The sequence below is a fragment of the Eulemur rufifrons genome, chromosome 19 (genome assembly GCF_041146395.1).
Source record: "Eulemur rufifrons isolate Redbay chromosome 19, OSU_ERuf_1, whole genome shotgun sequence".
NCBI classification, from domain to species: domain Eukaryota; kingdom Metazoa; phylum Chordata; class Mammalia; order Primates; family Lemuridae; genus Eulemur; species Eulemur rufifrons.
The window spans coordinates 8,204,180-8,226,717 of record NC_091001.1 but is presented as its reverse complement, the minus strand read 5'-3'; the positions used below and the strand labels follow the sequence as shown (position 1 = coordinate 8,226,717).

Below are 22,538 nucleotides of genomic sequence, written 5' to 3'. Positions count from 1 at the left end.
TTCTTTAATTAGATAATTTGCCTTTTTAATGATTGATTAAAATGATTGTAAGAGTTCTATATATATTCTAGATAAGAATTCCTTATTGCATATATGATTTGCAAAAGATTGGGGGGGTAGCCTTTTTCACTTTCTTTTCTTTTCTTTTTTTTTTTTTTTTTTGAGACAGGGTCTCACTCTGTCACCCAGTCTAGAGCAGTGGTGCGATCATAACTCACTGTAACCTCAAATTCCTGGGCTTGAGAGATCCTCCCGGCTCAGCCTCCCGAGTAGCTGGGAGTTTGACACAAGCTGATCTCAAACTCCTGGCCTTGGACTCTCAAAGTGCTAGGAGATTACAAGCATGAGCCACCACACCCGAATTTCACTTTTTTTTTTTTTTTTTTTTTTTACCCCCAGAGACAGTGTCTCACTTTGTTGCCCAGGCTATACTCAAAGTCCTGGTCTCAAGTGATCCTCCCCTCCCTTGGCCTCGAGTAGCTGGGATTACAGGTACACATGACCCGACTGGCTAATTTGTACTTTAAAAACCATCATTCCAATTGCTGTTTGGAGAATGTGTGAGGCAAGAGTAAAAGCAAGGAGGCCAGTCTGGAGGCAGCTGTAACAGACCAGGACAAGTGCTGGTGGTTCAGTCAGGACGGCGGGCGTTCTGCTCCAGGTCACAGAGTGGAACACGCACACTGTCCTCTCATCACAGATGCACATAGGTAGGAAATATGCGAGGTCCGTACCTCTACTGGGTGTTGTAGATGTCTTGAGAGTACAGACTAACACGCTGCAGCAAAGGGATCTCAAAGCACAGGGGCTGCACAAGGCAGAAGGCTATGCCCTCGCACAACAGAGGTGAGCAGCCCAGGACACGTTGAGAGACTGGCATGGGCAGCATGAAATGGTAGAAGGAGGAGCATGTCCTCAACGTGTGGCTTTCATCTCCAGGTTCTAGATGGTTCTTCCAATTCTTATCTCTCATCCAATGGAAAAGTGCAAGGGGCAAAGGAATTCACACTCACCTTTCTTAGATACATAGCCCAGAGCGGCTATGGGTTCCAGTTCCATCCCCTTGCCAAGAATTTTGTCACATGTCCACATCAAGCTGCAGGGTGGGAAATGTAATCTCCAGATGAGTTGTCAGGTGCCTGATAAAACTCGAGCATTCTGGGACTCCATAAGGGGAGAATGGAGATTGATGACAACTAACCATCTCTGACACAATATTTTTCAATTTTTTCTGCATAGCCACCTGTTTTGGACTGAACTGTGTCTCCCTCACACCCAAAATTCATCTGTTGAAGCCCTAACCCCCAGTACCTCAAAAGGTGAGTGTATTTGGAGATAGGGCCTTTACGCGGGTGATGAAGGCTAAATTCAGTTATAAGGATGGGCCCTACTCTCACGTGACTGCTGTTCTCCCAAGAGGAGGAGGAGACACCAAAGAAGAGCCTCCACAGAGGAAGGGCGGTGTGAGGACACAGTGAGAAGGCGCCTTATGCAAATCAAGGGGGCAGACGTAAGCGAGGCCACGCCTGTTGGCGCCTTGATCTTGGACATCCAGCCTCCAGAACTGTGAGAAAATACATTTCTGCTGTTTAAGCCACTCAGTCTATGGTATTCTGTTATGGCAGCCCGAGCAGATCAATACATCTTCCTTCTCAATAATGATCACGGGGCAGGCAATCCCATTTCCCCCTCCTCTCCCTGCAGCCTCCCCCCATCACAGCAAATGGGTCTGGGCCGGGCAGTTTATCTTTCCTTTTTTCAAACTTTCTTGGAGCTCAGCTATGTCCCTGCCTTTGGGTTCTGTGAGACACCTCTATATCCTTGAAATAAACACCCCTTTTCTCAAGCTGATATCTGTTACTTGCAATCAGAAGAATTCAACAGAGGGAACAGAGTTTCCTGGAGATAGAAACCTTTCACCTACAGAAGAGATGGATTTCTTATGATAGAACTTCTGTATGTCTGAGATACACATATGTTCCTATGTGACCAAAATGTAGGTTTTGTTCCATTCTCCTTTTAAATGTTAAAATTCTGTACTTTTAATGTCAGCAATATTCTGTGAGAACTATATTGATGCCATTTAAAATATTTGGTCATTTAGAATCTGGGACATAGTTTTTTGTTGTTGCTGTTGTTTTTAGTTTAGGAAACAGTTCAACAGATCTGTTCGACAGAGGTTATGGCAGAATTTACCACCTAGGATAGGGCCTAGGAAGGAAAATAGGTGTTCTCCTGAAGGGCAAGGAAGGGCTAACACAGACAGATGACGCTAATAAAATGTCATTAAGGCTTATTTCTTTACAATTATTCATTATGAAACTGATTTATTCAATGAGCTAAATCCAGAAAGAAAGGGCTTTATTTTTCTCTAACCACTGCCTGATAACCAGGTTCTGTTGGATCTCCCTCCGTCACTCCTGAATCTTGGGCAGATACCATAAAGTTTAGTGCCATGTCTCATTTTAGTAATTGCACCTCTATTTCGGGCATTAAAATATGCAGCCCAATCCAATCTAACAGCAACCTCACATCCCATTCAAAATTCTGCTTGGCCCTAGCTCAGGCCTTTCTTGCAGTGAAGCGAGAAAGGAATGTGGTCAGTTTCTTTACTCTTCCTCCACCTTCGTCTTCTCTATATCCTGGATGTCCCCAGGCCACTGCAAGGGAAGAGGGAATGACACAAAGGAGCAGATCTCCTTGCAGTTAACATTGGATGAGGCAGGCAGGCCATCATGCCCCTGCCTCCTATTGTGGCAGAGTCCATACGTTGGCTCTTTCATGGGGTGCGTCTGTGGGTTATTGGAAGGTCTTAAGTGGACCCCACATTGCACAGCTCCTTGGTGCAAGTGGCACATTATCTGGCTGACCTCTTGAAGCAATCTGCCTCCCCCACCGCCTGCAATAACCCTCTTCCGCCCAACCCCATGGCCTCTTACTGCTATAGTCCCTTTGTACAACAGGCTGCCTGGTTTGCTGAGGTCCCGTCATGACAACTCAAGCCCAGCTACCCTTTCCATGGTCAAGGCCATGTGAAAAAAATTCATGTACTTTTGCCATGCCAACAATGGAAGAGCAGGTTGCAGGTACTGCTTCCCTTCTCTCATCCCGCCATTTTGGGCTGCTCAAGCCAATCTCTCACCTCTGAATTCTCCAGCTGGGAAGCATGCAACAAATATTTATCAAGCACCTATATTTGCCAAGCACTATTACCATTCTCTATGCCCATCCTCACCCAAAACTTCAGTGAACACTCATCAAGCTCTTCCAAGAGTTCTCACCCCACACCCATTCTGCTACACTGAAGCTGTGCACTTCTGTTGCTCTGCAAGCTTCCAGTCTCAGAGTGGGATGCCAGACTACTTTCCTACTATGCTTGGAGCCCTCTTTGGAAGAAATGCAAAGCAATCTCCCCATGGTCTGGAACAGCAGTCTCCAACCTTTTCGGCACCAGGGACCAGTGTCATGGAAGACACTTTTTCCACGTATGGTGGGGGGACTAGGGAGGGGGTGGGAGCGGAGCTCAGGCGGTGATGCCCAGCATCTGTTTTCCAACAGGCCACAGACTGATACTGGGCCATGGCCTGGGGGTTGGGGACCGCAGGTCTAGAACCTCCACTTAATGACTCTTTAACCACCATTTTGAATCTCGTCTTCTGGAGATGGGTAATATGGATTGATGGTTATTGGTCTTTTCCTGGGTAAGTTCAGCGGGCTGTGTCTAGTATCTGTTTAAAATGTGGGAGCATTTACTGTCTTTTGTCGGCTTTCAGGTTTTAGCCAAAATTCTAACACAATCAGGAAAGTCCCAATCATTACCCAGTTACAAATAAATTTGGCTCTGAGTTTCCTTGGCAAGTGGGTAAATCTATGTCTTTCACCTCAGCAGCCTATGATGAAGTCCATGTTTCTCTTTAACATGTACATTATTATGCCATGAGTCCCACTGGTTAATTACGTATTTGTGTAGTAGGGTAAACAATTAAATACACTTTTACACAGATATAAAACAAAATACTTTTCTATATTCCATAGCTATTTTTTTTCCCAAGCCCCAAAGTTGAACACAGTGAGTTTCATCCAGAGCCCAGTGGGGAGCCACAGGACACTCCGATGACCCGTGAATACAATCCCAAGGTTGACGGTTTTCTTGCTGCCATGAAGCCACATAAACTCCTGCTCACACAAAATCCACTCGGGAAAGGAGAGGGGGGAGGAACCCTTTAAAGAGTGAGCATTTGCTCAAAAGAGACTGTTTCAATTTGAAAAAGAATGATTAAGTCAGAAAACACTGAGCTGCCTCTAACTGGCAAGTTGAACACCACCTCCTGCCCCAGCTAATTCCCCAGTTGAAATACAGTTTTCCTTAAGTCTTTCCTGAAGACATGGGGATAATATAGGTACCCCCAAACAGTAACTTAGAACCATAGTCTTCATCAGAATCCAAGTTAATGATGGTTGCTTCAGTCAGATGTTCTGATTTTTTTAAGTTTTCACATCATCATTTTCAGTCACTAGTGTTAATTTCATATTAAAAGCAGCTCTAATGTTAGCCCAAAAAAGTCCATGTTTGCTTTTCTCTTTGGGCCATTCCAAATAAGTCCGTTGCGTCATGAGAGCCTTCAGCTTGTGATACTTGCTGGGGATGATGTTCTGTGGAATGGGCTCCAGCAGGATCAGGATTAAGTTATCAGATCCTTCGTGGAAGAGATTGTGGTGGGCAAAGTAGAGTTCATAATGGCACCACTCACTCTGGACAAAGTGGGGAGACAAAACAAAGATGGACTTGTAACTCTTCTCAATGCAGTTTATGATATTTTCCACAATGCTCTTGCCAGGAACAAAGTTTCTCTCATGGAGGCAAATCCGTATATCTTCTTTTTCTAGGCAAGGTACCAATTCATTCTTCACCCAGGCAGAATCATGTTCACTGTAAGAAATAAAAGCATGGAACTGGAGAGTTCTCTGGAGCTCCTCTAAGGGCATGTTCCTAGCCCTGTGCCGGGTCTGGGTCCACTGGCACACCATCCTGAGATACCAGGGCAGATCCAGGTAGATGCAGAGGAAGGTCACGGTAACAGCCAACACCAGCGTGATGGCCCCAATGGTGACCATCAGCAGAGCCAAGTTGCAGGATAATGGAGACATGTGAAAGTCTTTTAGAGGGGTCCCCTTATAGCTTTCTGGGTAGTCACACTTATAAGAATCAGGCCAGCCCTCTACCACTTCACTTGATACTTGGCCTATATTTTTGACAAATTCTCGTAGCTCACAGGTACATTGGAATGGATTGTTCCCTGCTTTTATTGACCTGATCTTCTGGCAGCTCTGGAAGAAATCAGCTGATGGCTGGGAAACCGAATTATGGTCAATGATCAGAACAGAAAGGCTGCTAAAGGTGCCACACCCGGGCAGGTCGATTATAGAATTGAAAGCAACATTGAGTTCTTGCAAAGCTTCCAGACAGGTGACATCTTTAGGGATGCTCTCTATTCTGTTACTGTGAAGATCAAGTACCTTGATCCTGAGAGGTAAACATCTGAAAACGGAGTCGGTAAGTATATTTGAAGACAAATTTAAGATAATTATACTCTCAACCCAAGTGCAATTTTCCTTATATCTATCAAATCCCAAAGAATTGAAGCTCACATCCAGCATTTCCAAAGATGGCATATCCTTAGTCATGAGACCTACACTGAAAAGGTCTTTTAATCCATTCTTTTGTAAGATAAGTGTCTCCAATCTAACTAACGTGGAACAATTTTGAAAAATACTATCTGTGAAAACATTCTGGGTAAAGTTCAGAAACTTAAATGTGCTTGGTGCCTTAGGACAAAGCATGTGTATAAGAGGTGAATCTGATATGGTTAACATCATAATGTTCATCTCAGAAAACACTCTGTATAATACCGTCTGTGAAAAAAGAGGAACTCGGTTGGTAACGTGTTCTATTTTCAAAGCTTTCAATGCTGTTTTAGAATATGTAAAGTCTTCTTTATTAATGCTTTCAACTATTATTAAATTGTAAATATTGAGATATTCCACAGGTTTGGGCCAAAGGAATTGAAGAACTCTAACTAAGCATTTCCAAGTTGTTTCTATGTGGTCGAGGGTAAAATTCAGTAAGGTTGAACCTGTAGTGAGTTCTGATAAAAATTTAATTAAAACTCCACAGTTCTCATCATTCAATTTAATATTAGTCAGTTGCAAGCACCGTAAACTATTAACTGATATGTTCACCTGGACAGAGAAAAAATTATTTGGGTGAAAAACAAGGTGAAGTATTTTTGTATTTAGAATTTGAAGACTTTCTGCCTCATTTTCTTTTACATAATAATTCCCTAAATCCAGAAGGATGTAACTTAGGTGCAGGTGAGCTATTGGCAGCAGATCTAATTGTTGTAACTTCGTAGCACTTAATCCCAAGAAATTCAGTTGTGTCAAGTTGCCAAACTCCTTACAGATGGGCAGGGCATCAAAGTCATTGAATGAGAGGTCTAAATGCTTGAAACTCACAATAGGATAGCAGGATATCTTTCGCAACTGATTATGAGATAAATCCAAATATTCCAAATCCTGGTTGAACTTGAAAATACCAAAATCAAGTCTCTGGATTCTATTATGGGAAAGTCTCAAAACTTTCAACCTTGACAGAAAGCTGATGTCAGAGATCTGAAGCTCAGATATGTTGTTTTGAGATATATCTAAGACTTTGGTTTTTGGTGGCAGGTCTTTTGGAACATGAGTGAGGCCTATTTTTGACCTATTTATTGCAAATTCACTTTCATCAGACAATTGTATTATGGTTCCAACTATTACGGTCATAACACAAACAAAATGGAAGCTTCTGACAGTAGGTTGTTTGTTTTTGGCCATGATGTTGCAGTGGCTATCCCAAAGAGTTGTTGTTCTTCAGAGAATCTTGATATAAGTTCAAAATTCTAGAAATATAATACACATTAAGATAAGTAAAGATTGATTTCTTTCAAACCGCTACTTTCTAAACATAAAATCTAAATGATTTCTTCATTTAATATTAAAGTCATTTCTGTCTCTATAATTTAATGTGATTTTTTCCCTCACTCAGGCAGTTTGCTCATACCAGAAGGACAATATAGACCTTATTATCAAAAAATTGTGGTTGTGTGTTTTGACGCATTTGGTGGCTGCCTGAGGGCTTCATTCAGGGCTTTGCTTTTGTTTTATACACCTCAGAACTTTCTCAGGGCTGAAGCAGCCTCCTGGGCAGAGTTTGTTAAAAACATTTAAGGGCAAATATACTAGCTGCAGCCTCTGAAGCAAGAGACAAGAGATGGGGCAAACAGCAGACACACCAGAAAGTAAGGGAAGGAAGGGGCTGGGACAGGAGGTCCACGGGAGAAAAAAGGCTTTAGAAAGCTTGGTGTTTACCAAGGAATCCAGAAGGCCACACACATGGCCAGGGCTGGACACACGCTCAGAGAAGACATGAGAAAATCCCAAACTTTCACTTCTGGCTGGCCTTTAGGCTCCATGCAAGTAGAAAGTGAAGGCCAAGGCAGAGTTGTGAATAGCCTGGATAAGCACTGAGGCTCCAACACAGAGCCAATCTACAAAGATCAGGAGAGCTTCTGTTTTTGTTTTTGGTGTTTCGTTTTGTTTTTTGGTTTTGCTCCAGGTGTTTAAGGAAACCTCAAATCACTAGCCGACCACTAAGCTAAGAGAACAGAGGATTCAATGACCACACATGACAAAGAATATAGCCTTTACAAAAATAGTTTGGAAAAGTCACTAAACAAACAAACAACTACAAGCCACAACAAGCAACAACAATAAACCCTGGGAAAAGGAGAGGAAATTGGTTTCTAGAGTTATCTCGTGATAGTGTTCAAAATGTCTGGCTTTAAAAAAAACCTATTAACTATTAGTTATGCAAATAAATAAGAAAGTGTTGCCCATTCATATGGGAAAAAAAGAAATTAAAAGAACAAAGTCAGAGAACTGACACCACCTAACATCAAGACTTACTCTAAAACTACAGTAATCAAGGCAATGTGGTTTTGGCAAAAGAATAAACAAACAAATCAATGGACAAGAATAGAGAGCTCAAAAATAGATCCACACAAATATAGTCAACCGATCTTTGACAAAGGAGTAAAGGCAATTCAATGGAGAAAGGATAGTCTTTTCAGTAAACAGTGCTGGAAAAACTAGACATCCACATGCCAAAAGAAAAAAAAAAAATCTAGACACAGACCTTATAGTTTTCACAAAAATTAGCTCAAAATGAACCACTGACCTAAATGTAAAATGTAAAATTATAAAACTTCTAGAAGAGGTAATAGGAGAAAATCTAAGTGACTTTGGGTTTAGTGATGATGTTTTAGATACCATATTAAAAACATAACCAAGAAAGAAAACCCTGTTAAGTTGTACTCCATTAAAATTAGAATGTTCTTCTTTGCAAAAGATACTGCTAAGAGAGTGAAAAGACAAACCACAGACTGGGAGAAAATATTTGCAAAACACATATTTGATAAGGATTTGATTCTGAAATCAAGAACTCTTAACTCTACAATAAGAAAACAAACAACCTAATTTTAAAATGGGCAAAACCTCTGAATAGACACTACACCGAAGAAGATATACAAATAGCAATACACATATGAAAAGATACTCAACATCATATATCAGGGAATTGAAAATTAAAATAACAATGAGATACCACTACACACCTATGAAAATGGCTAAAATCCCAAAACATCATTAAATGTTGGTGAGGATGTGGAGCAACAGGAACTCTCTTTCATTGTTGGTTGGAAAGAAAAATGGCATAACCACTTTGGAAAACAATCTGATGGTTTCTTACAAAGCTAAGCATGGTCTTACCATATGATCTAGCAATCACACTCCTAGGTATTTACTCAAATGAATTGAAAACTTCTGTCTACACAAAAACCTACATGTGGATGTTTATAGAAGCTTATTGGAAGCAACAGATATCTTTCAACACATAAAAAGATAAACTGGTACATTCATACAATAAAATATTATTCAACAATAAAAGGAGGGGCTTCAAGATAACTGCATAGAGGCACCCAGCACTTCCTTTCTCCACAAAGAAGGACCAAAACAGTGATTAGATAACCACACGTCAAATAGAGATTTTAAGAGAGAACATTGGAATTCAGCAGGGAAGTGACAGAGAACCTCTGAGGCATGGAAGAAGAGGGGAGCAAAGTAGCCAGCCCAGCCAGGATCAGCTTGAAGCCAAGAGGAACTCCCCATTCCAGGGAAAGGATAAGCGAGAGATCCCCAGCAGTCCACATTCCCACCATGGACTACTGCAATCCAAGCCACGGGAGAGCCCCTCAGCCCTTATGGGCCCTGAGAATAATATAGGAAGCTGCTTGGAGCCCATGAAACAGCACTGTTCCTGAGAGGGAATTCACTCTGGGTCCCCCACACACCGCCGGAGACCCAAGCAGCTGCAGCACAATGCCATTTTGAGAGCCCAGACTCCATCAGACTATATCCTCCTCTGAAGCCCTGCAGCTCCTAAATCTCCACATCCCAGAAACCTCGCTGACATCCCCCTATATCCACTCAGATGGCTGAAGCATCATGATGCCAGCTAAACCCAGCAGTACAACCAAGTCCCCAGCACTCTAGCCCATGTGATGTCCTACACCCCTGGGAATAGGCAGTGTGGTGCACTAGGGAGGCTGCCCCTAGGACAAAGGGAGCTGAAGCATCAACTCCCCAAAGCCTAAGAGGCACACACTCAGGGCTGCTATCACTGACAACAACCCTGTCCCCTCCATGTGGTGAGGCCACTGCTAACCTGCATGCACCTTCAGGAGGCCTGAGGACAAGTCTTCCCCACCCTCTACTGCCAGCACCTACACACCACTACTGCTACTGATACCCACCCATGCATGCCACCTGGGGCTCCAGGGATTGGCCCACCAAGCATGAAACCACCACTGTTGGTACCTTTGCCAGCACTTTGAGGCCCAAAGGTTGGACCACCACCACTGCTGCTACTGCCAATGCTATGCACATCACCCAGGGGCCCAAGGACCTGCTCAAACACCTGGCACATCACTGCCACTGAAGGCACCTAAGTAAGCCTCTTGGAGGCCCAAAGACCTCCTGCCCAGGGGCTTGAGGACCAGCATGCTCAGCCCAATGCCACCAACACTGTGCCTGAGGACAGGCACCCTTGTCATCCTTGTCCCCAGCAAAGCCTTGCCACAGCTTCTGCTAACAATTGCCTAAGCCACTGAGGAGTTCATAAACATCAGTGATACTGATTATAGCCAAAGTAATCATACAAATACAACACCCCTGTGCCCACCCAGAATGGAAGCCATAGTACCCTACCCAACTAACACTATAAATACATCTATAGGAAAACATCTTTCCATATAAAAGCCAAACCATAAAATTGGAAAAAGCAACTATTACATCAGATGCACATATATCAGCATAAAGACACAAGAAACATGAAAAAGCAAGGAAACATGACACTTCCAAAGGAACATAATAATTCTCCAGTAATATGTCCCAATGAAAAGGAAATCTATGAAATACCTGAAAAAGAATTTGAAACAATGATGTTAAAGAAACTCAGTGAGATACAAGAGAACACATACAAAGAAATCAAGAAAACAATTCATGATCTGAATGAGAAATTCAACAAAGAGATAGATGTCATAAAAAAAAACCAACCAGAAATTGGAATAGAAGAATTCAATGAATGAAATAAAAAATACAATCTTGAACTCCAGTAAGAGACTAGATTGAGCAGGAGAAAGAATTTCTGAACTTGAAGACAGGTCTTTTGAAATAACACAGTCAGACAAAATAAAAAGAAAAAACAAAAAGAATAAAGAATTAAAAAGAATTTAAAAAGCCTATGTGACATATGACACACCATTAAGCAAACAAAATTCACATTTGGGGAGTTACAGGAGAAGAGACTGGAAAAGGCACAGAAAACCTATTTAATGAAATATATAGGATGTCTATCTCTTCCAATGTTTTGATATAGGAATGTGAAAAAATTCCCAAATAGATTTAGCCCTAAAATATCCTCTCTAAAGCACATCATAGTCAAATTGTCAAAAGTCAAAGACAAAGACATAATCCTAAAAACAGCAAGAGAAAAGCTTCAAGTCAAATGTAAGGGAATCCCCTTTAGATCAACATATTTCTCCAGCAGAAACCTTACAGGCCATGAGAGAATGGGATGACATATTCAAAGTGCTGAAAGCAAAAAAACTGCTAAGTAAGAATACTATATATAGCTAAGGTATCCTTAAGAAACAAAGGAGATCATGCAGTATATGGTCAGAAGCTAAAAGAAAAAAATATTTTAAAAAATTAAGGAGAAATAAAGTCTTTCCCAGAAAAGCAAAAACTGAGGGTATTCATCACCACCAGATCAGCCCTATAAGAAGTGCTTAAGGGAGTCCTACATCTGAAAGCAAAAGGATGATATCTACCATCAGGAAAACACAAAGTATAAAATTTACTGGTAGAGCATATACATAAATGAGAAAGAGAAAGGAATCAAATGTTACCACTAGAGAAAACCATCAAACCGCAATGATAAGCAATAAGACGAAAAAAGGAACAAAGGATACATAAAACAACCAGAAAACAGTCTAGTGACAGAAATAAATGTTCAATTATCAATAATAACCTTGAATGTAAACAGGTTCCATAATGGAATAAAAATAGAAATCAATAGCAAGAGGAACATGGGAAACTATACAAATACATGGAAATTAAACATCATGCTCCTGAATAACCATAAGTCAATGAAAAAATTTTAAAAGAAATAAAAAAACTCCTTGAAACAAATGAAAATGGATACACAACATACCAAAACCTATGCAATACAGCAAAGGAGAGGTAAGAGGGAAGTTTATGGCAATAAACACCTTCATCAAGAAAGTAGAAAGACTTCAAATAAACAACCTAATAATCCACTTCAAGAAACTAGAAAAGCAAGAAGGAATCAAATCCAAAATTAGTAGAAAGAAAGAAATAATAAAGATCAGAGCAGAATTAAACAAAATAGAGACTAAAAAATACAAAGAATTAATGAAACAAAAATTGGTTTTTTTGAAAAGTTAAAATTGATAAACCTTTAGCTAGAATAACCAAGAAAAAAAGAGAAACTACCCAATAAATAAAACAAACCAATAATAAGTAACAAGATTGAATCAGTAACAAAAAGTCTGCCAACAAAAGCTAAGGACTGGATGACTGCTTTTTATTAAACTTTTAAAAAGGAACTAATACCAATTTTTCTAAAACTATACCAAAAAATTGAAGACAAAGGAATTCTTCCTAATTCATTCTACAAAGCCAGCATTACCACACAAAAACACATGCTCAGAAGGAAACCATGGGCCAATATCCCTTATAAACACAGATGCAAAAATACTCAAAATACTAGCAAACTGAATCCTATAGCATATCAAAGAGGTAATACACCATGATCAAGTGGGATTTATTACAGGGATGCAAGGATGGTTCAACATACACAAATCAATAAATGTGATCCACCACATCAACAGAATGAAGGACAAAAACCACATGGTCATCTCAATAGATATGGAAAAAGCATTTGATAAAATTCAACATCTCTTCATGATAAAAACTCACAACAAATTAGGTATAGAAGTACCATACCTCAACACAATAAAGGCCATATATGACAAACTCACAGCTCACATCATACTGAACTGGGAAAAGCTACTCACCACTGCTATACCCATGTGACTGTCATTAGTACACCTAAATGTTTATGTTTGCAAAAATATGTATGTTATTATTGTCTATTTCATTGTGTGATGTGGTCTATGAAGTGTTATGTTGTATTTTTATGTTTTTCAAAATCTAAATAAATGTCTTTTAAAGAATCTTTAAAATTTGTTTTCAGAATAATATTTTTGGGACTTTGATCTTCCAGGGTTTCCACATTCAGAATTACGGCATTTGGGATTGTGTCTTTTGGGATTATGGCCCAAATCCTACTTTCAGACACTCAGCTCATTTTGTCCAAGGCAGCGTGAGAAGAAAAGTACAGGGAGGAAGCTGGGTGACAAGACACTGAGGCCCAGCCAGGAGGCGGATGCAGCTGCAGCTTGCTGGCTAAAGCCAGCCAGAAGACGACATGCATAAATCCTTTCATGAGGGCACATGAGGACTGGAATGAGTCCGAGTCCACGTCATAAGGAAGAACTACCGACCCTCTTCTCCTCCATGAATTCCGCCTGACCAAAACTAGCTACAGGTGGCCAGGCAGAAATGATAACGCTGTTCACGGAGCCACTGGAAGAGGTCTAATTAATGCAGATCAAACCTGGCGCTTATAACTGGCTGAGGGGTGGTAGTAGGCACATGAACCCAGACCCCATGTTTGTGACTGGGAAAAGGGGGTGGGACTACAATTGTACAAAACGGAAACAAGGAGCTAGTCCCAGAAACTCAGACATACACTCAGGAGGCTACTTTGGTCAGGCTCTGATCTGCACAGAAAAGCATCTGTGAGCCCTCACAGGGGACAGAAGCCAGCACACCTCCGTGTACCAGCCCGCATGGCCAAACAGGCTCCATGGTTGTCTAAATCCCACAGTGGCATTCGGACTGTTCATCCTCATGACCCAATCACCTTCCAAAGGCCCCATCTCCTGTATCATCACATTGGGGATCAGGTTTCAGCATATGAATTTGGGGGGGGGGCGACACAAATATTCAGACCATAGCAAAGATATATATACTCCACTGTATTTCATCTTAGAAAATTTCTTTAGTCATGGAATCTCCTTTTTTGACACAATTTTCATGAAAACGGATAAGCATTTTTCCAACCTACATTGGACCAGAAGCAACAAATTCAGGGAGACATGATTCAGCATTTGATAATCTGAAAACCTCAAGTTCCAACAGTTGACATAGTGAAAAAATGGGAGAAGATAGAGAGATGTTAAAAAGTACATTGAGGCTGGGCACAGTGCCTCACGCCTGTAATCTTAGTCCTTTGGGAAGCCGAGGTGGGAGGATTGCTTGAGGCCAGGAGTTTGAGACCAGTCTAAGCAAGAGCAAGACCACGATCTCTACAAAACATTAGAAAAAAAAATTAGCCAGGTGTGATGGCATGTGTCTGTGGCTATTCGGGAGGCTGAGGCACAAGGATCACTTGAGCCCAGGAGTTTGAGGTTGCAGTGAGCTATGATGATGCCACTGCACTCCAGCCTGGGCAACAGAGCAAGACCCTGTCTCAGAAAAAAGGTACATTGAAGAACTCAGAAGGTATGTCAGGCTAAAGTTGCTTTATGTAAGAGATAACTACTTTCTCAGGCCACAGAAGGCCTCATTGCATTACAACAGATTATAGACATTGATGTTCATGACAGTATTCAGTGAACAAGAAAAGATTACCTGGCTGAGGCATGGAGGCAGGTGTATAAGCCAATGTTTGTGACTGGACAAAGGGTTGGAGCTTCCAGGCTGGCTCAGACCCCTTCCAGGCTCTGTTCTGCAGAGAAAAGCATCCATGTGCTCTTGGGGGACAAAAGCAGGAAACCACATTTCTTAAGTAGAGCCTTGTGCTGCAGGAATAATGGACAGCAGATTCTCACTGCTCACTGTTACTCAGTTTTATTTACAAAAGGACCTACTTTTCATCACCAGAGGATATACTGGAAAACTAAAACAGTCAAGAGATGAGGAGGGCTTCAACCAAACATTTTTTGGAAGAGTGAAAACTTTAGTTAGGGAACTTTTATTACAAAATGGAATATAGTTAAAAGCTTCCCCTATATAACCTCTCCCATTGCCCATCAAAACATCCGTGAAGACACACAAACATTTGAAAATGCACCTTGCCACCGAAAGCAAAGAAGGATGGAAACCTGATGGCCGGATCCAGGGGCCTCTTCACGCATGAAGAAGTAACTGGAGCTGTATTAAGGAAAGCCTGGGACACTCAAGCTTTGCTTCAGGAAGACAGACTCCCTGATGACAGGCAGGAAGAAACTTTGTCCCTCTCTCTGTCTGTCTCTGAGTCCCACACCAAGGATGTGTACCAGCCAGTACCTGATCAGTAATTAGGCAGCATTCCTTTGACCCCAGTGGTACTGATATGAGTGGATCAGCATGCTGCGTTTTCCTTCCACGGACTACCACACCCCAAGGCCCCTCAGGGTCTACACTTAGTGCTGGACTCTACCAGGTAAGAACTGAATGAGAGGCAGGGAAGGAGGGGCACACTGCATTCTGAGAGGTGTAGCCCATACAATAATACTTGTACCTAGGGGCGGTGACAGGAATACTGGTAGCTGTATTCACCAGGAACTGCAGTTTGTGTATATAATACTCCATTAGGTTGAAGTACCAGAGAACGGGACAGTGGGGAAAGGAGAAGCTATACTTCATACTGGTTATACAATCAAAACAAATAGCTCAAAATGAAGCCAAAATATATAAGAACACCTCTGCAGCAAATAACACTGCATCAAAATTTATGAAGTAAAACATGTTAAAAACACAAGGAGACATTGATTGTGAAAGTATTTAGTATATTTCTATTGGTCAAATAAAATAATTAATAGAAGATTTAACAGAAACTTGTAAACTTTGTACTCTGCCAAAAGAAAATACTGTATATGTAACTTCTGAGGGTTCATACAGGCATTTACTAAAATTGATTGTTTATTAGATCAAATATATTTTTAAATAAATATCCCCAAACAGAAATTATAAAAGGCATATTTCTGACCACAACAGAAACTTTTTAAACCACTTTTTAAAATGTTCTAAATAAATTCTGGATCAAGAAAATCACATTTTCAAATACAAACATTAAAAATTATGAAAGTCAGGAGGGTGGTTTGCACATGCTCCAGCCTCCTCTTCTTGCCCTAAATCCCTAAAATGACCAAAAATTTTTTAAAATATTTTTAAAATTAATTAATTTAAATATATTTTTAAATTATATATATATTACATATATATAAATAAAATCTCCATCATGAACTAAAAAGCAAGAGGACCTTAGGGAACTGAAACCAGGAAAAGTCTCTGAAATTCATAAAGAGATTGGACTATGATGGACAGAATACTAGCCTTCCAAAGATGTCCACTTTCTAATCCCTAGACCTTGTGAATACGCTGTGTTGCATGGAAAAGGGGAACTCATGTTGCAGATGAAACTGAGGTTGCTAATCAGGTGATCTTAAAATGGGAAGATTATTCTGGATTATTTGGGTGGGCCCAATGTAATCACAAGCATCTTTACAAGGGGAAGAGAAGGTCAGAGGAGGTCAGGGTAATATGACATGAGAAGGACTTGACCCACAATTGCTGGCTTTGAAGATCAAGGAAGGGGCCATGAGCCAAGAAATGTGGGCAGCTTCTAGAAGCTCAAAAAGGCAAGTAAAGGGATTTTCCCCTAGAGGCTCCAGAAAGAATGCAGCATTGACAACCCCTGCCTTGCCTAACAAGAGCTGTCAGTCTTCTACCCTAGGGAACTATAAGGTAATAAATGTATATTATTTTAAGCCACAAAGTTTGTGATGATTTGTTATAACAGTAGTAGAATATTAGTACATACTAGTTCGATCCACCATCCTAACAAACAGGCTGTAAAAACAGATCAACAAACACTTTCACAAGGAGCCCTAAACACAATTTGGGTTGCACAACCAAGAGGCATGACACTGCAGAAAGCAAACGCTGTGATAGAAAGGCACCAAACTCATGATGCGACAGAAGTTAACACCCAACAAAACAGAAATAAAAGAGCAGAACAGGCATTTCTAACAAATAGATATCTGCAAAAAGAGGCAAGATTCTAAAAAAAGAATGGAGTAGGAATCATAAAAATTAAAAACTTAATAATTGAAATGGAAAGCTTGTTGGATGAGCTGAATTGCAAAATGACACCACTGATTAGAAAACTAGTGAAGATCAGGAAGAGGAATTTTCCCCAAAACTCAGCACAGGCGGCCAAAGAGATGGAATATACAAAAGAAATGCTAAGAGACATGGAAGACAGATCCATATCTGAATTCCCTGAGGATAGTCTCTCCTCTGAAAAGAAATTGACTCCAGAAAAAAAAAAAATGGGATGCAAGAAGGAATACTTAGCAAAGTAGTAAAATTTACTGTTAAGTACCAGTAAGTATTGATGACAACAATTTTAATAAAAATCTGGAGCTACAACTGCCAATGATAACTAGGGAATTGGCAGATGGTGGGGGGAGAAGGAGAAAATGCTCTAAAAGCATGTTAAGATCCTTGTTTGATTGAGAGGAAGCTGTAGATACCAATTAACTCAAGATGTTAGAAAACATAAGTTTGAGTATGCATGTTATAAAATTAAGAGTAATTATTAGAAAATACAATAAAAGGGATAAATTTCAGTCATTTGTTAGGAAGGGGTAGAAGCTCAGAATGAAGAAAGCCCAATTAATCTAGCTGTGTCCTGAAGGAATAACCCATTGAGTAATTAGGGTGTTTCTGGGATTGTAAAAATGGTCTATGATTAGCAAATCTATGACTACAATTCATAGGAATAGGTCAAAGGAGAAAGACAGAGGAGCATCTCCATAAATGTCAAAAATCTACTTGACAAAATTCAACACTCATCTTTGATTAAAAATACAACTTTAAACTAGATATTTAAAAGATATTTGATAAAGAATATCTCAAATATTTAACTTCAGCCAATATCCAAACACAAGGCTTCCTGTTAAAGTCAGTGTCCAGAGGGCACACTATTAACTTACTAGAAGTTCTGGCCACTATCATAAGGGGGAAAAAATGACAGGAAGAAATATGGGGAGGGAGAAATAAAATTATCATTATTTTTAGATCATAAGATTGTCAACGAGGAAAACCCATGAGAAGCAACTGAAACACTGTTAGCACTAGTAGAAGAGTACAATAAAGTGGCCAGCACAAGATAAATTATTTTTGAAAAAGAAAGCTAATTGGCCTAAAAGAGCAGGTTGTCAAATAAATTATAAAATCTCCATATAAAGAAGTATTACTAAGTGGCCTTTAAAAATAATAAAATAAAAATCTAATTCCATGAGAAAAATCTTCTATCTCCATGTAGGTGACAAAAAACAGTTTATAAGAAAAGATCTAAGTAAATATGTACACACGTGGAAAAATTAGTAAGACACATACCAAGATATTAACAGTGATTATCTGTGCATGATAAGATTACAGGGTAGTTTTGTTTTCCTCTTAGTTTTTACCTGTATTTCCCAAATTTTCAACATTAAAAATTAAGTACAGTATATTATTTGCTAAAAAACAATAGCCAATAATATGTATAATGTCCAATCTCACAAAAAGTAAAAATACATGTTAAAACTAAATAGCACATAACATCTAGATGATATTTAATAATAAAGGGGGGATTTCTAAGATAGACTAGTTATTAGGTATTATTAAGAATAAATTTTGGCCAGGCATGGTGGCTCACGCCTGTAATCCTAGCTCTCTGGAAGGCCAAGGCGGGCGGATGGTTTGAGCTCAGAAATTGGAGACCAGCCTGAGCAAGAGCAAGACCCTGTCTCTACAAAAAAAAAAAAAAAAAAAAATAGAAAGAAATTAGCTGGACAACTAAATATATATATGCATATATATTTAAAAAAATTAGCTGGGCATAGTGACGCATGCCTGTAGTCCCAGCTACTCAGGAGGCTGAGGCAGGAGGATCACTTGAGCCCAGGAGTCTGAGGTTGCTGTGAGCTAGGCTGACGCCACTGCACTCTAGCCTGGGCAACAGAGTGAGACTCTGTCTCAAAAAAAAAAAAAAAAAAAGAATAAATTTTAATTTTTGATAATGTTATTTGGCTATTTAGGAAAATATACTTTTTTAGAGATACAAAATAAAGCATTTAGGAATATGTTTCCAGAATATTTATAATTTTTACTTTAAGATATTTAAGTATAAAAAGATAAAGTGAATCAAATGAGAATTTTTGTTCCTTAAAATATTTTTTTTAAAGGTATGATTTTTTTCACATACCAAATTTGGAAAATTCAAAAATATAATACCCAGTGTTGGTAGATGAGAACTAAAACAAGAACTCTCATTTACTACTTAGGCAGGAATGAAAAATTAGTACAACCTTTCTAAAGGGCAATTTGGTAGTTTACATAAATTTCTTAAAAATATACCTCCTTTTATTTTAGCAATTTCACATCTAGGAATTTTCTAGAGAAATAATCAGAGATATACACAAAAATGTAATATGACTATGAGGACACTGATGACATGAAAAATTGAAAAAATCAGAATGTCTTATGTAGAAAATTGTTAAATCAGTTATGGTAGACCCATAACATGGAACAGCATGCAGCCTCAAATATTGCATGTTGGAAAAAAACGACTACAATATAATGTTAAGTGAATAAAAGATTACAAAATTGCACATGTAGTAGGACTCTAATTTCATAAAATATGGTTAAAAACTGACATATACACAAAGCCTAGGGGACAAAAGAATGTGAAAAAATATATCAAATGCTGATAGTGATTATCTCTGAATCTCTGAATTATAGATGAATTTAATTTTCTTTCTTATACTTTTAAATATTTCTAAAATTTCTAATTTTCAACATCTGTTATGATCTGAAAAAGTTATCTTAAGACAATTTGAGAGTTGTCTTTAAATATAGCAAATGTAAAAATATTTTATATTTAAAGAAATATGCTTGTATTATTTGGAATATTAAAATATAAAGACAGAGAACTTCTACATGATGGTAGGTAACTGACTTTCACAGATGGGGACCCACCTTCCAGTGCCCACCACCCCCTGGCGCCACTTTATGTCTGTGTTCAGGGGACTGAAATTCAGCCACTATGTGAAAAGTTGATCAGCTTCCTTCTAACACCCTCCCACAAAACAGAAATGTTGATGAGCAAGCCAGTAACTTTTATATTTAAGAGGGAAACAAAGAAGGGGGAAAGGGGGAAGAAAGAGTGAAAGATTAGAGAGTTCACAGTTTTTTAAAGGAAGTAAAAAGATAACAAGAAAAAGCTGTTTTTTTAATGCATCAAATGAGAAGGACAAGGATAAAAGATGAAATAAGCTCTATTTCAGAAAAAAAAAAAAAACAACGAGGGATGAGATCTATACAAATTACAACTACAAGAAGGGAGAGGTCAGAAAAAAACATTAAGTGAGGTAAGTGAAGGAGATTCCATAATCAAGTCAACAAATTTGCAAGAGAAACATAGTTCATTTGTCAAACTTAAGGTGAGAGACCTGGAGGAAGGCAAGTGCCAGGCACCTGTGTAGCATTCAACATTACAAAGAGCTTGGTCCCTGCCACTTCCTTCATTTAATAAATGTTTATACAGAGTCTGCTTTGTGCCAGCGTCCAGGCTCGGCACTACGGGCTGGGGATATAAATACAAATAGAACTGACAATTCCTGCTTTCAGAAAGCTTATGCATTAGTGACAGATACAGACCAATAAACTATTACATTACCAAGTGACAGAGGAGATGAAACACACATGGCTACTATAAAAATGTATAACATAAAGGTACTGATCAGTGGCATAAATTACTGTTAAATGTTATTAAAAAACAAGAAACTAGGAAAAGGTGAAAAGAGAAAATGTAGTAGATCAAAGCAAAAGAAATAAATGAGTTTTTTCCTCAACTTTCACTGCAAGTGCTAGTTGTTTTCTATCTTTTCAAGATAGCCATAAAGATAAGCTACTTTTTACCTTTCTTGTGCAAGTCAAAGGACATTCGCAGCATTTAAAAAAACACTTCAAATCATTCTACAAAAACTTCAAGGAAATGTTACCTATTTCCTATAATAATTAGCATTTTCTTGCTTATTTGAAACACTCGCGTCATGATTTGAAAAGCTACAACATCATTTCTACTTACCAAGATTTCATTTTCAGAAGAGAAAATAACCTGTAAAGGCACGGAAATACGTTTGAAAAGGCTTGACAAATACAAGTCCTGAAGTAAAGCGGTATCTTGGGAACAGTGTGGTGCCATCTGTCGGCCCCCACGGGAATTACTCCTCTCAATAAATTTCACTTTCAAAGGTCAGGAGCAAAGCATGTGAGTTGGTAGCTTTTTCTGGGCTACGGACTAAATCAGTAATCAAATTTTTAAATTCATATGAGCAAGCAGCTTATGAAAATTTCAGTGTGAAAAAAACATTTTTCTAAAGTAATATTTCTCCACAGGAGTTTGCAGGCTGAATGTTAAATTGTCACAAGAGTGGGAAGTTACTAAACTTAGCTTGTTTTCTATCATCACCATATTTAACATTTCCAAAATAATTGCTATTACCATTATCAAGCAATTTTTGAGCATTATTTTAGCTAGATGAGATACTTTAAAATAAAATAAGCTTAGGTCCACAATTTTTTTTTAAAATCAACTTTCAAGGAAAGTTTAGAGGTTGATATTTAGCGATACCTAAGAGGAATTGCATCTTGTTTCCTTACATTCTGATCAATATTTGGTTTTATTAGCTGTTTTCATTTTTAATTCTGGATTAATAAATAAGATTGAGATCCTGCAGGACTAGTTTAAAAATCAATCTTCTAAAGACCATTTAGAATTATTTTATTTTATTTTATTATTATTATTTTTTGAGACAGAATCTCACTCTGCTGCCCTGAATAGAATAATTTTAGCATAATATCAACAAGGGTTGATACAAAAAGGTGTCTGGTGAACCAAAGACTTCAGGTAGCAAGAATATTCTATTTCCCAGACTTCTCTCTTAATTGAGGTTCTGTGAAGAACTGAACACATGATCAGTTCTTATCTCATCTTTACAGAAAACAAGTTAAGACCTTACAATTTGGCCAATGACAAAGTTGGACATCTGGGTAAGAATCACTTCTGCTTTTAGGAGGAAGAGAAAGGCCAGCTTCGTAAGATTCATCCTTACTCATCAAACATAACAGGAAGTCTTCTCAGGCCTGGGCTGGCTCCGGGGGAGCGGGCGGATCTCTGCTACACCAGCAAAAGGAGACAGACAGCTGGCACGCAGCAGGTATCTGTGGCACTGGGACACCAGATTTGTGAAACAGGCAGAGGAGAGAGGGACCAGCTGTGGCTCTGATGGAATTTTAAGCAACACTGGACTAAAGTCTTAAGAAAACACACACACATCACTGCAGATACAGTCACACTGCACACGTCTCATTGGGGTATTGCTTAATAACACTGGTGTTTGGGAACAAGGAGACTGTTCTTGTGAAGGCTGTCATAACTCTGAGAAGTATTTTCAAGGGGATGACGAAAACCACAAAAATCAAGTAATAGGGAAGACAGCACTGTCATGGAGCAAAGAAGAAACAGACAGTACCGGGTTCAGCTCCGCACTCAGCCACGGACAAACTGCAGCTTGGGGCACGTTCCTTACCGTCATTGAGACTCCACTTATTCATCCGCAAAATGGAAGTCCTTATGGTTTTTTAGGGAAGATAATGAATTTAAAGTAGCTCGAACAGTGATTGACACAGTAGAG

General features: G+C 39.2%; 1 protein-coding gene across 1 annotated transcript; it reads right to left on the bottom strand.

Annotated features, from left to right (window-relative positions):
* Positions 1-4,034: 4,034 nt before the first annotated feature.
* Positions 4,035-6,930, bottom strand: TLR6 (toll like receptor 6). The gene has a single exon (XM_069494417.1). It carries the CDS (start codon positions 6,874-6,876, stop codon positions 4,486-4,488), a length of 2,391 nt encoding a protein of 796 aa, XP_069350518.1. The 5' UTR covers positions 6,877-6,930; the 3' UTR covers positions 4,035-4,485.
* Between the last annotated feature and the right edge of the window lie 15,608 nt (positions 6,931-22,538).